This window comes from Poromitra crassiceps, assembly GCF_964638095.1.
Source record: "Poromitra crassiceps genome assembly, chromosome: 3".
Classification (NCBI taxonomy): Eukaryota; Metazoa; Chordata; class Actinopteri; order Beryciformes; family Melamphaidae; genus Poromitra; species Poromitra crassiceps.
The window spans coordinates 16,203,783-16,216,375 of NC_139625.1; the positions used below are offsets into that span (position 1 = coordinate 16,203,783).

Below are 12,593 nucleotides of genomic sequence, written 5' to 3' on the forward strand. Positions count from 1 at the left end.
GCTCTCTCTCTCACTAGTCCCGAGAGAGAGAGAGAGAGAGAGAGAGAGAGAGAGAGAAGCATAGCGCTTGGCACGACGGCACACAGAGTGGGAGGGAGACGGACAGCGAGGGAGCGCTGTCACTGGGGGCAAAGAACGGACAAAAGGAGGGTGGGTGCGGATTGCGCGCGTGTACAAAGGTTATATAGAGCTTATGACGTCATAAGCTCCTGCGTTTTAGCACCTTGCGCACTGCTGTCTTCAATGAGGAAGTACTTTGTAGAATCTTGTAGAAAAGTGTCGATTTTAAGGCTTTGGGTTGAAAGTAATGTATAATAATTTCGGAGGCACAAAATTACTAACATAAGACCCTAAATAACATAGTTAGAACGTTTTTGTGGATTTTGGTTTCCAGGGACTTTAAAGTTTCTTGATGATCCACAAAGCTACACCATAAAATGGATTGCCACCAGGTGCCGCTCTTCCGTTCGGCATACATATATATAATCCACCGAGCAGTTACTGTAAGGGAATCAAATGTCAATTCTAAAAGTGAGTCGCCTGTTAATCCAGCAGTCTTCTTTCGTTAAAACACACCGCCACACAGGGGGTCTAAACCTTCAAATTGTGCCTAAATATGTGCTGCTTATTTAGCTTAAGTCTTAGCTTAAACTTAAGTGTATTCAGTGTATGCCGACATGTAGAGCACATCGTACTGATTCAGAACAAGCCATCGTCATGTTTCACAGTCGGGGTGTTAACTTTTGCCAATAAGTAAGGCAACATGAACATGTTTTTTGAATGGAGTTTGTTGATCGAAAGGTTAACCCAGACGGACAACAGAATATTTGTTGCTTACTGTAATCTGTTTCCACTGCACTTAGTTGCATTGACCTTTTATTGATACGCCAACTTTTCCACCTCCCCCAAGCGTCAAAACTTTTTGTTGCGATATTTGAAAATTTTCTCTCGAATTTTCCAGCGTTTCCACTCAGGTTTTTAATGCACACCTTGAGAATTTGCATAAAAACAGGTGGTTGGAAACGAGCCACCTACTGTTTGGATTAATATCATTAACCCACAAATGAGTCATTCCATTCCCCCCTTTAAAATAAATATGGCCGGGCAGAGTGACAGATCAAAGTCCTCCTTCACGTCCTTGCTGTATGGGCGGTCTAGCTCGCTATCCAAAAGAAATACAAGTGTGGGGTGATGGGAGTATATCTTACAGGCCTACCGAAAGATCGCAGGCCCGGCGAGGGTTAGTTTAAACAGGAACTTGGGAGTTTGTGCGCGTACATGCTTCCTATTTTTGAATGAGCCTTTTCCTGCACACTTCAATCAATGCATTCCTGCCATGCGAACGTTTCATTGTCTCGACCGGCCTCCGCTCCCCGAAGGGTTTGGATTAGTCGGGATCTAGTGTACCACTCAAATAGCTTCACACAGCGTTGTCAATCACACCGGCTTCTGTTCCACGGGTGTAATTACGGATCAAGTTAATGTTTAACCACGATCCTTTGTTTGTATAGGAGGACACCAGGCGAAGGAGATATTCAGCCGGCGTCAAGTGTGTGTGTGTGTGTGTGTTTTTACTGGCACTCACCGGGGAGCGCGGTGAACGTGCTGCTCTTTAATTCATGCGCACACCCGGCTATGATCGTGCACGACCTACACGTGCACGTCGCTGGCCTGGCACTTCTACCCAAAGCTTCTGATTGCAGTCAAATTGTTGACATTGTTTTTGTCCTGATGTGGACGTGATTTCTGCAAACGCGTGTGGCCGTATGAGAAGGAAAAAGAAAACGGAAAAAGAGGGAGCGAGTCGCGAAGAGAGAGAGAAGAGAATGAGAGGGACAGAGGCTCAGTAAGACAGAGCAAGAGGGTGTTTGAGTAAGTCTTCCTCATTCAATTTCTAACTGTGGCTTGTGTGTGTGTGTGTGTGCGTATGTTTGTGTGTGTGTGTGTGTGTGTGTGTGTGTGTGTGTGTGTGTGTGTGTGTGTGAGTACCTCCAAACAGTGGGCAGATGGCCCTCCAGGCGCTGACCCCTCCCAGGCTGGTGTACTGACCCAGCGAGGTCTCCAAGAGGAACAGGGGAATGCCGCACAGCACCAGGAACAACAGGTAGGGCACAAAGAACACACCTGGACGTGCACACACACACACACACACACACACACACACACACACACATTAGAAAAGGTTGACGGAAATGGCAAAATTCAGACGCACCACACACACACAACAGGAATAGGCCATATATTCCTCCTGTGATATTAGCCGTAATATTTACTTATCACTGCCAGAAAGAAAGAAATACAGCCACCAGCAGATTACATGACATAATAATTATGACTTCTCTTATGCCAAGTGGAAAGCTCTCCCTCTCTCCATCTCACCCCCGGGCCCACACACAACGTACTTACTCACTTAACAGCTGTTAATGGACACGCACCTGATTCGAATTTTAAGATTGTCGACTTTTCAAATGTTTGCTTAGAATTAGAGCAAAACCTAAATGGAAACATGGCTACTGTTAGGGATAGGACATTTTGCTTGTGGAGTTGTGTTGTTGTTTTAGGTGTCCTGGAACTATTACCGCGTTCATGACAACTCGGACCGCCGGAGGTTTCAACACGGAACCTCCGCCCCTGACATATTTGCGTTCACGCTGCACTTCCCGCTCGGTGGGGAAAAACTCATTCAGCATGTTCAGTTAGCATTGTAACTACCTACTAGCTAACAATGCTAACCGAACATGCTGAATGCTGAATTTCACATATTGCTCTAATCAGAGAAAAACATAGATGACACAAACACATAGTAATGTTACATAACATTACAATTAAGACATCACATTTTGTATTAAAACATCAACAAACATCTTTATAATAATTCTGTGATTACCATTAACACGTTGACTGCACACGCGCACACTGCACGTTCGATTTTTTCTTTTTGACGGTGCTACGTGGATCAATGCCCCCCGCGTCTCCTATGGAGATATTGGAAGTATTGAATGTGTATAATCTATTTTACCGACCAGCTAGGTGGCGACGGTCCTCTCCCGACAGAGAGAAGTCAACCAAAAGCAGCCGCCTCCCGCGGCTGCTTCCTCCATTCTCAAGGAAATGGCTTGGCGATTTTACAGTCAGAAACGAACGAGCCTCATTCTCATACTGTAGGTGGGGGCGCTTTCGCGCTGCTGCGGTGGGGGGTTCCAGAAATGGTTTGGGTGGGCAGCATAAAGCCTAGAGTCGCACGGGGCTTCATCGGGGCTCTCAAACCCAAGAGACGAGTGAGACCTATCCACACTCGCTGCCAGGGAGGGAGGCTGCTCAAACTCGCTGCCAGGGAGGGAGGCTGCTCAAACTCGCTGCAGCAGCAGCAGCAGAACACTCGCTTGTGACAAACGCAGGCTGAAAGCCACTAGACACGCCTACGGAGGGAGGAGTTGAAGGAGAGGGCGTTCGGAACTATATTGTTTGGATGTCTGATCTCTCACTGATGCCAAAAATAAATGGTTAAAGTGACTGTTCTGCCTGTTTGATTGAATTTCACAAAACTGCGATTATCTCAGCTTTCACTCTCAGACGCTAAAACCATGCTGTACTCAACGGCTAATATCTACATAACTACTAACTCTACAAACTAACTCTTTTAGACAGAGAAAGCACACATTCTATTAGTACTTTTGTGAACTTTGTGTTGACAAACTCCAAGCAGAAAAGAATCCTCGGCTCTTGTAAAATGAGCCAGAATCCTCAAAAAAACGGCTTGGCAAAAGCTACCTACAGCAAAAAAAAAACGGCTGGCAGTCAATGTGTTAATGATACAAGTCGCCATTTTGATGTGGCTATGACGTCAACTCGGACAAAGCGGAGCTCTGAATGATACCCGATTTTCCGATCTGTAATTCCGACCTGGACCGTTCCACTTTTTACAGGTTGGAACTCATTTTTTCCGGCAGTCCGAGTTGTCATGAACAAGCGTATATGAATATATATATGAATGAGCGTATATGAATATATATATGAATGAGCGTAAATTAATATATATATGAACGAGCGTATATGAATATATATATGAATGAGCGTAAATCAATATATATATGAATGAGCGTAAATGAATATATATATGAATGAACATATATGAATATATATATGAATGAGCGTAAATGAATATATATATGAATGAGCATATATGAATATATATATGAATGAGCGTATATGAATATATATATGAATGAGCGTAAATGAATATATGTATGAACGTATATGAATATATATATGAACAAGCGTATATGAATATATATATGAATGAGCGTAAATTTATATATATATGAATGAGCGTATATGAATATATATATGAACGAGCGTAAATGAATATATATATGAATGAACGTATATGAATATATATATGAACAAGCGTATATGAATATATATATGAATGAGCGTAAATTAATATATATATGAATGAGCATATATGAATATATATATGAATGAGCGTATATGAATATATATATGAATGAGCGTATATGAATATATATATGAACGAGCGTATATTAATATATATATGAACGAGCATTATGAATATATATATGAACAAGTGTATATGAATATATATATATATATATATATATATATATATATATATATATATATATATATATATATATATATATGAATGAGCGTATATTAAAGTCCCTGGAAACCAGAAATATTTCTTTATTATTTAGCATTTTGAGTTCATCACATCACAGGATCCTATGTTAATAAGCCACCAGCCGAATTTGAACGATGATGAACGTCGCAAAGTATATAAATTTAGGTTTGACAGCCATGGCAAAACTCATGAGATTTCATTATTTTTTAGAGTGTATTTTCTCCCGCGGACTGTGTGGGCGTGTCCAGTCTACAGCAGGGAAATTTCTGTCTCTCGGAGAGCGCGAGAGAGAGGGGGGGAGGGAAACGGAGAAAGAGAGAAAGAGAGATGAGTGCACACACCGTGTGTGTGTGTGTGTGTGTGTGTGTGTGTGTGTGTGTGTGTTCGCGCGTTGCTCCGCGGCTCTGAGAGGAAGAGATCTCTGTCCGTTCTTTGCCCCCACAGCGTGTCTGTCTCCCACTCTGTGTGCTCTCTCTCTCTCTCTCTCTCTCTCTCTCTCTCTCTCTCTCTCTCTCTCGGGACTAGTGAGAGAGAGAGAGAGAGAGAGAGAGAGAACAGCATAGCGCTCGACACAGCCTGGTGACGCGAAGTTACTCACACACACACACACACACACACACACACACACAGTAGGGCGAGTTGCGCGCGTGTACAAAGGTTATATAGAGCTTATGACGTCATAAGCTCCTGCATTTTAGCACCTCACGCACTGCTCTCTTCAATGAGGAAGTACTTTGTAGAATCTTGTAGAAAAGTGTCGATTTTAAGGCTTTGGGTTGAAAGTAATGTATAATAATTTCTGAGGCAGACAGTTACTAACATAAGACCCTAAATAACATAGTTAGAACGTTTTTGTGGATTTTGGTTTCCAGGGACTTTAATATATATATGAATGAGCGTATATGAATATATATATGAATGAGCATATATGAATATATATATGAACGAGAGTATATTAATATATATATGAATGAGCGTATATGAATATATATATGAATGAACATATATGAATATATATATGAACGAGCGTATATTAATATATATATGAATGAACATATATGAATATATATATATGAACGAGCGTATATTAATATATATATGAATGAGTGTATATGCCATGCTGATTGGAACACCTAACTTGGAACACCTGACCAGGAAGGCTCTAAAAACCCCTCCTCCAACTCCACAAGCTCACTCTCTTTGGTTTGCAGCAGCAGGGTCTCCAGCCTCTACCGGCTCCTGTTCATTTATATACGTTTATGTTGCAAAAAAGGTAATAATGATTATTTCTACGCCTTAAACGGGTCTGACACCTCTATGTTTTTGCGCTTGAGCCGGGGGTTGTAACCAGTGGCGTGCTGGTGACATTTTGGGGGGCAGGTGGTCAAGTGGGAAAAAAGGGAACCCTCTCATAATTATTTATCATTTCAGTGCGTAGCAACGAGCTAGCGGCTAGCGCTTTCAAAGGAAGCGGCGCAGGCATTTGAGATCGGCAGATTCGACACGTACAGCAGCAGAGGCATACAGATTCGACACGGGGGAGGGGAAAGGAAATCCATATATGGTCGCAGCCGCAGTCAGAGCGGGTCGGAGCCAATAGCAGAGCTTGCAGGGAGCAGAATGCGATTTCCATCCGGCACCGACTGAAATGGCAGGCACCAATCAGAGAGCTAAGTCCACCAGGCTGCTTTAAGCCAGTCAGACTATCTTATTATAAACCCCCAAGACAAAATTATGTGAAGTCAATATTTTAGTGTTTGCACTGCATAACTATAATGCTTTGAGCCTTTCTGCTCACTTTCTCAGACCATTGTTGACATTTTGTCATTATCTCAACACACATACTACAGAAAAATATAAGACACAATGTACTAACTAAAAAAAAAACATTTTAGGTCACGTTTCGAAAAATGGGGACTAACATCGTCACACATGAATATGACTGGGCTCATTGAATCCACAAGAGTCTCAGCTTTCCACTCATACCCAATTTATGTAATTCCAAGAGTAGGTGAAAATAACACATTTATACTGCATGCAAAAAAACTGCATTTGTGTGTGTGTGTGTGTGTGTGTGTGTGTGTGTGTGTGTGTGTGCCAAAAACTGCATGGGATTAGCATAAAGTGGGCATGTCTGTAAAGGGAAGACTTGTGGGTACCCATAGAACTGATTCTCATTCAGATATCTTGAGGTGAGGGGGCCCCTTTGAAAATGACCATGCCAGTTTTTCATTCGGCAAAATGTAGCCTAAATTTGTAGCATTATTTAACCGCTTTCCCGACAAGCACGATAGGGTTGGTACCAATCAGAGCCGTATAGATAGAAGAGTCCCGACATCTCCATTCACTCCAATGGAGTGAACTCTCAAGAGTTCCAGGAAGTAAGGTCCTGGATTAAGCAGCACTGTCGAGTTGCAGCAAAATAGACAGTTTGTGTTGTACTCTGAAAGGGTTTTTCCCCCCTTGAATCAAATTGTACATTATCAGCTTTATTTTTAGCATGCAAAAGTAGCGCGAGACCCATTCCTGGCTGTTCATTGGCTAATGAGTCTCGCATTTTGGTCCTCCGCTGATGCCACTCTCTCTCTAGAGCAGTGGTTCTCAAATAGGGGTCCGCGGACCCCCAGGGGCACTTTGCCAGGGGGTCCGCAAAAAGTTTTCAGGTAATTTTTTTTTTTTTTTAATAAAAAAAAAAAATGTTACGTTACTTATTCCTTCTCAAACTACTTCCTACATGGTGCTAGTCTATCAAAATATCTTGGCTGTCATTGATTGTGTTGCATAGTGGTTTTCTGTACTGTTGACAAATTGTGATATTGTAAGTCGCTTTGGACAAAACAAAAGCATCTGCTAAATGACGTAATGTAAATGTAATGTAATAAAAAAAATACATGTATATTTTTTTTGTAAAATCTTCATAGTTCAACGAAAATAGTTTATGCTTTAAATCTAAAATGGTTCATTGATTACATTCTAATAACAACCCTATCAAATTAAAAGTCAAGCACGTTACCGTGGAAACAATTAAGCTTAGCCCAAAATCACAAATCAGAATGAGGGGGTCCCCGGTATATTTTCTATCTTGTAAGGGGTCCTTGGCTGAAAAACATTTGAGAACCTCTGCTCTAGAGGACACTAGTACCAATGGATGCTTTAGGTCTTCTTAGTTTCGTATGATAGCAGACACTTCACTCTAGCTAGCCCAGTGTTTCCCACAGGATTTTGAGAATTTGTGGTGGGGGACCGCAGACCCCCTAGGGGGGTGCGGGCGCATGCCCCCCCGCGAGATTTTTTTAAACATTTTAAAGTAAAATGCATGAATTTGGTGTACTTTGAGAAAGCTTAAGAGCAAAATTAAAAGGCTAGATCTATGAAGAACATGTCATCATTACTGTGCTGTGGGTTTACAATGACAAACTAAATTTCTCCCTATAGGTCAGGGATACTCAACTTGCTTTGCCACTTTCGTGAAATGATAGAAGGCGAGGGGCCAGTTAATAAACAAACAATATACATTTTTCTGTAGCGGATTGTAGGTTTTTGGGGTGTCAGCCGGAGTTTAGGCTGACAGTGTTGTGCACACCGGATAGTTAGTTAGGTTAAGTTAGTTAGGTTAAGTACATACATAAGTGCCTGGGTAGCGAGCAGATGGCGGTATTTGACAATTTAGCAGCTAAATCATAGATTATTGAAAGATATTCCATATTCCAGACTGAAATGCTATAACAGAAGTATTGGCCAGAATGACATGAACATTTATTGGACACTTATTCAGCGGATATCTTGCATGTTGCGTTCAGGTGCACTGTAAAAAAAAAAAAAAAAAAAATTGGGTCAACATCTTATTGTGGCGGTCAAAATATTATTGTGGCGGCCCACCACAAATTCCTTTATGTATGGGAAACACTGAGCTAGCCTCTGAAAAACAATAATATCGCCTACAGAAGTGTCTTGCAAAAAAGGCACGTATCAGTCAAAGGTCAAAAGGGCAGGTGTTTTGGCACCACCTGGGGTCTATCTGTGCACGTCCCTGGTTGTAACAAACACTATACTTGTGAAGACCTGCATTGATGACATTCATGCCCTCACCCCTAACCATAAAAGAACCCTTAGGGGATCATACATAGAGAGAGAGGGTGGGAAAAGATAAAACGACAAAGGCAGTTGACAGCTGCTAAGCACTAAGGGAAAGGGGATAGAGACTTTACAGAGAGAAGGTATTCAGTCTTTTCAATGGCTTTCTCTCTGCCTTGCCAGATGCTGTACCCCCTCTTAAGGTTGTCGATAGCATCAATAAGTATATTGATCGATGCTAAACATTTGAAACGGATACAATAATCATTTGGAACATTATCGATACCAGCAGTGTTTTCTCTTACTGGGGAAAAAGTTTTTTTTTTTTTTTTTTTCCCCCATCCCAATCATTGATGGCATCTGTTGCTTCAACAAGCTAAAAGTGTTCTGATGACCGATGACTAGAGCAGGGGTAATCTGCTGTGTATGTTTTTAATTAGTTTAACCGGGACTAGATTATGAAGAAGCGTGTCTGTCCTCCCATCTGTTTATTTTTCATGCCTCTTGATGTGTTGTCACCCCCACCTCCCCGTGATATCGAAAATGGTATTGAGTATATTATCGAGTATTTTCCAGGGTATCGGTAATGAAGTTATATAAATGATAGTATTGTGACAACCCTACCTCCCCCGTTCTTGTAGCAGAGGTAAGGGAACCTCCAGACGTTGCCCAGGCCGATGATCTGCCCCGCCACGGCCAGGAGGAACTCCGTCTTGCTGGCCCACTGGCCCCGGGCCTGCAGGCCCTCCATCCCAGCGTCGTCCCCGTTGGAGAGCTTTCCCTGCTGGGATCCGTTTAGCAGCATGGCCCCCTTCTCTGGAGCCAGTTGGTCACCCATGACTGGGTCCGGCAGACACACACACACACACACACACACACACAGACACTCACACACACAGACACACGTCTGGGCAAAGAAAAACAACAGAGAGAAGTTAGGAGGAGTAGTGAAACCAGGATGACACATGAAAAAGTGGAAGTTGTTGAACAGTTGTTGTCAGATAAGTCGCAAAGTCTCGCTTTCACTTGCGCACACCACGTGCTGCCACAAAGATACACGCAAAAAAATGGAAAAAAAAACACACAAAAAAACAACAACAATGGTACAGAAAGCCGTGCAGGGTTCTCACATGGTGGCAGGCAGGATCGACTGCAATACGTAGCGTTAGGGTGTCTTCTGTGACGGTTGGTTCGGCTGCTTCACTTAGCTCTGACGCTCCTCTCATTGTGGGTGTGTGTGCGTGGTGTGGGTGGGTGTGTGTGTGTCTTTTATCTGCATTCTGCAGCCTGACGGGCTGAATTCTCACACAGGAGGAGAAAAGCATGCACATCCGATGCCAAAGGCCAAATGAGAGCAGGTGCTGAGCCGAAGGTGACAGCGTCTGATGAAGAGCGGACGCTCCAAACGTCACTGCTAATAAATCAGTGTCAACAGAGCCCTGCAGTGTGCAGCAGTTTTTAGTCATTTTTTGCACAGCATTCTTACACTCGCAAGTTTTTGTGGGGTTTTTTCCAGATTTTTTATCCCCCATTAGTGCTCATTTAAATGTATTTATCCTGGTTGTTGCTCCACCCTCTGCCGATCTGGGGAGAGCCGAAACTGGCTCCATGCTTCCTCCGAGACATGGGCAGTAGCCAGCCGCTTCTTTTCACCTGACAGGGAGAAGCTTCACCGGTAGGACATAGCACGTGGGAGGATCACGCTATTCCAACGAGTTCCCCTCCCTCTGAACAGGCGCCCCGAATGACCAGAGGAGGCACCACTTCAGCGAATGGGGAGAACATGCAAACTCCACACAGAAAGGCCCTTTTGATGACCCCACCCGGGCGGTGGGCACTCGAGGACATGCGGACGGGCACGCACTCCTTCAGCGCTCACAGCATCCCAGGTGGGAATCGAACCCAGGACCTTCTAGCTGTGAGGCGACAGCGCTTACCACTGCACCACCGGGCCCACCTTCACTCGCAGGGTTTTCCCTACCATTATAAGGCTTAGGCACATCACCCAGGCCATTTTGGGGCACTACCCAAGCCAAATTAATGTAAAATCAAAGTTGGTCCCCAGTGGACTACTTGAGTAGCCTGGTAACCAGCCCCAATTAATCCTTCATTAGGGTCTGGATGGATGCAAGCCTATCTGCCACTGATTCGCTGATGTATTTTTCTGCCCCAACTGATTGGTTGCCGTCTGTGTCAATCATCCCAACTCTTTGACGAATCGCAGTAGCAAAGCAGGACAACGTCGACGATTCTGCATCAAAGAGTTTAAATTGATAAGAACTGAAGTCTAATAGGTTGTTCCGCTCAGTGGTTCCACTGCAACATCAAGGCAGGAGCGCCGTTGTCAAAAAAACACAGGCTTCCTCTCTTGCCTTCAATACTCTTTGTCTGCTACATCCGGTACCTACACTGTCGGGTCGGCACGATGGACGATGGCATCGACCATCGTCGATGGGCCGACCACCATCGACCTACATCGGACCATCGTGATTAATTATCTGTTCGAATTAAAATTCTGCAGATTCTATAATAAAAAAAATCAAATTCCACTCAACCGCGACCCGCGGGGGACGCACAGGCAGTATTAAACAAACACACCCTGTGTCCAGTACAGAGAAGCGGTTGAGCGTGGAAGAGGAGGGAGAGGGGAGGATAAGCAGAAGTCAGTTGTGTTGTTAAGACAAAGGATGGACGGAAGGATTTGTCAAGGACAAATCATTTCAAAATTATGGGCCAATAATTCACAGGAATGTTCACATAGACCAGTCTCGTGAGTCCTCTTATGCAAGTTTGTTTCCGGTCATGCTTTCACATCGGAATGAATCACGTGAGAAACTCGACCAAATCAGTATTTCTTAAAGGAACACTCCGCCCATTTTCAACCAGCTTTGTATCATAGAACATCAGTAGTATATCAGAAAACTGTAAACTGTTTTGAAGTCCGTCATTTAATTTGACAGTTATTGAGTGTTAAAGTGTGGACCAGTGACATCACTGGTCCACACTAACTCAAATTAATAACTCATTAACTCAAATCAACTCTCAATAACTGTCAAACTAGATGAATGATGAATAGTTTGACAGTTATTGAGAGTTGATTTGAGTTAATGAGTTATTAATTTGAGTTAGTGTGGACCAGTGATGTCACTGGTCCACACTTTAACACTCAATAACTGTCAAATTAAATGACAGACTTCAAAACCGTTTACAGTTTTCTGATATACTGATGTTCTAATGATACAAAGCTGGTTGAAAATGGGCGGAGTGTTCCTTTAAGTGCTATCAAAAAATTAGAACATAATAATGCTGTGTGTCCCCAACCAGAGACAGAGAGAAGGAAGGAGGGGCGACCTCTGACACAGCGCAACGTGTGATACTGTAGATACAGTGCACTCCTCTTATAGTGATCACCTCGGGACGGGTCAAATTGATCACTATATGCGGATGATCATTATAACCGTTTTTTTTCTTTTTCTTTATTTCTCATGCAGATTACCATCTAATTGACATTTGTATTATGTATTACATGAATACAGTACATATAAAGTAAACAAATTATTATTATTGTTATTGACTTTAAAAAGCCATACAGTAAGTTAGGACTCCAGATGTCTCGCGTAGACAGACAGAGACGCCGCCATCTCTCCAAAGGCAGAGATGCCGCAATCTCTCCATAATACAGACAGACATGCTGCTGTATCTCGTTGGCTCATTTTTGGCAGTTTGTAAGTAAAAAATAATAAAATTACTGTAGTTAAAAAAAAATCCATTGTTCTCAGGTGTAACAAGGCCCAAAATGATCTCTTGAAGCAAAGTATTGATCACTATAAGCAAATGCAAATTTTTTAAACAGCATGTGTATAGGAATTAGGAA

At 42.8% G+C, this 12,593-nt stretch overlaps 1 protein-coding gene across 1 annotated transcript in view; it reads right to left on the reverse strand.

Annotated features, from left to right (window-relative positions):
* Window positions 1–9,508, reverse strand: part of LOC310773700 (sodium- and chloride-dependent GABA transporter 2-like) — a 35,311-nt gene extending 25,803 nt beyond the window's left edge. The window contains exons 1-2 of the mRNA XM_083633631.1: window positions 9,344–9,508; window positions 1,990–2,124 (exon numbers count right to left, since the gene is read on the reverse strand). Of these exons, the coding sequence (XP_083489757.1) occupies window positions 1,990–2,124; window positions 9,344–9,470 (262 nt within the window). The 5' untranslated portion in view covers window positions 9,471–9,508. The remainder of the gene's footprint in view (window positions 1–1,989; window positions 2,125–9,343) is intronic.
* Window positions 9,509–12,593: the final 3,085 nt, after the last annotated feature.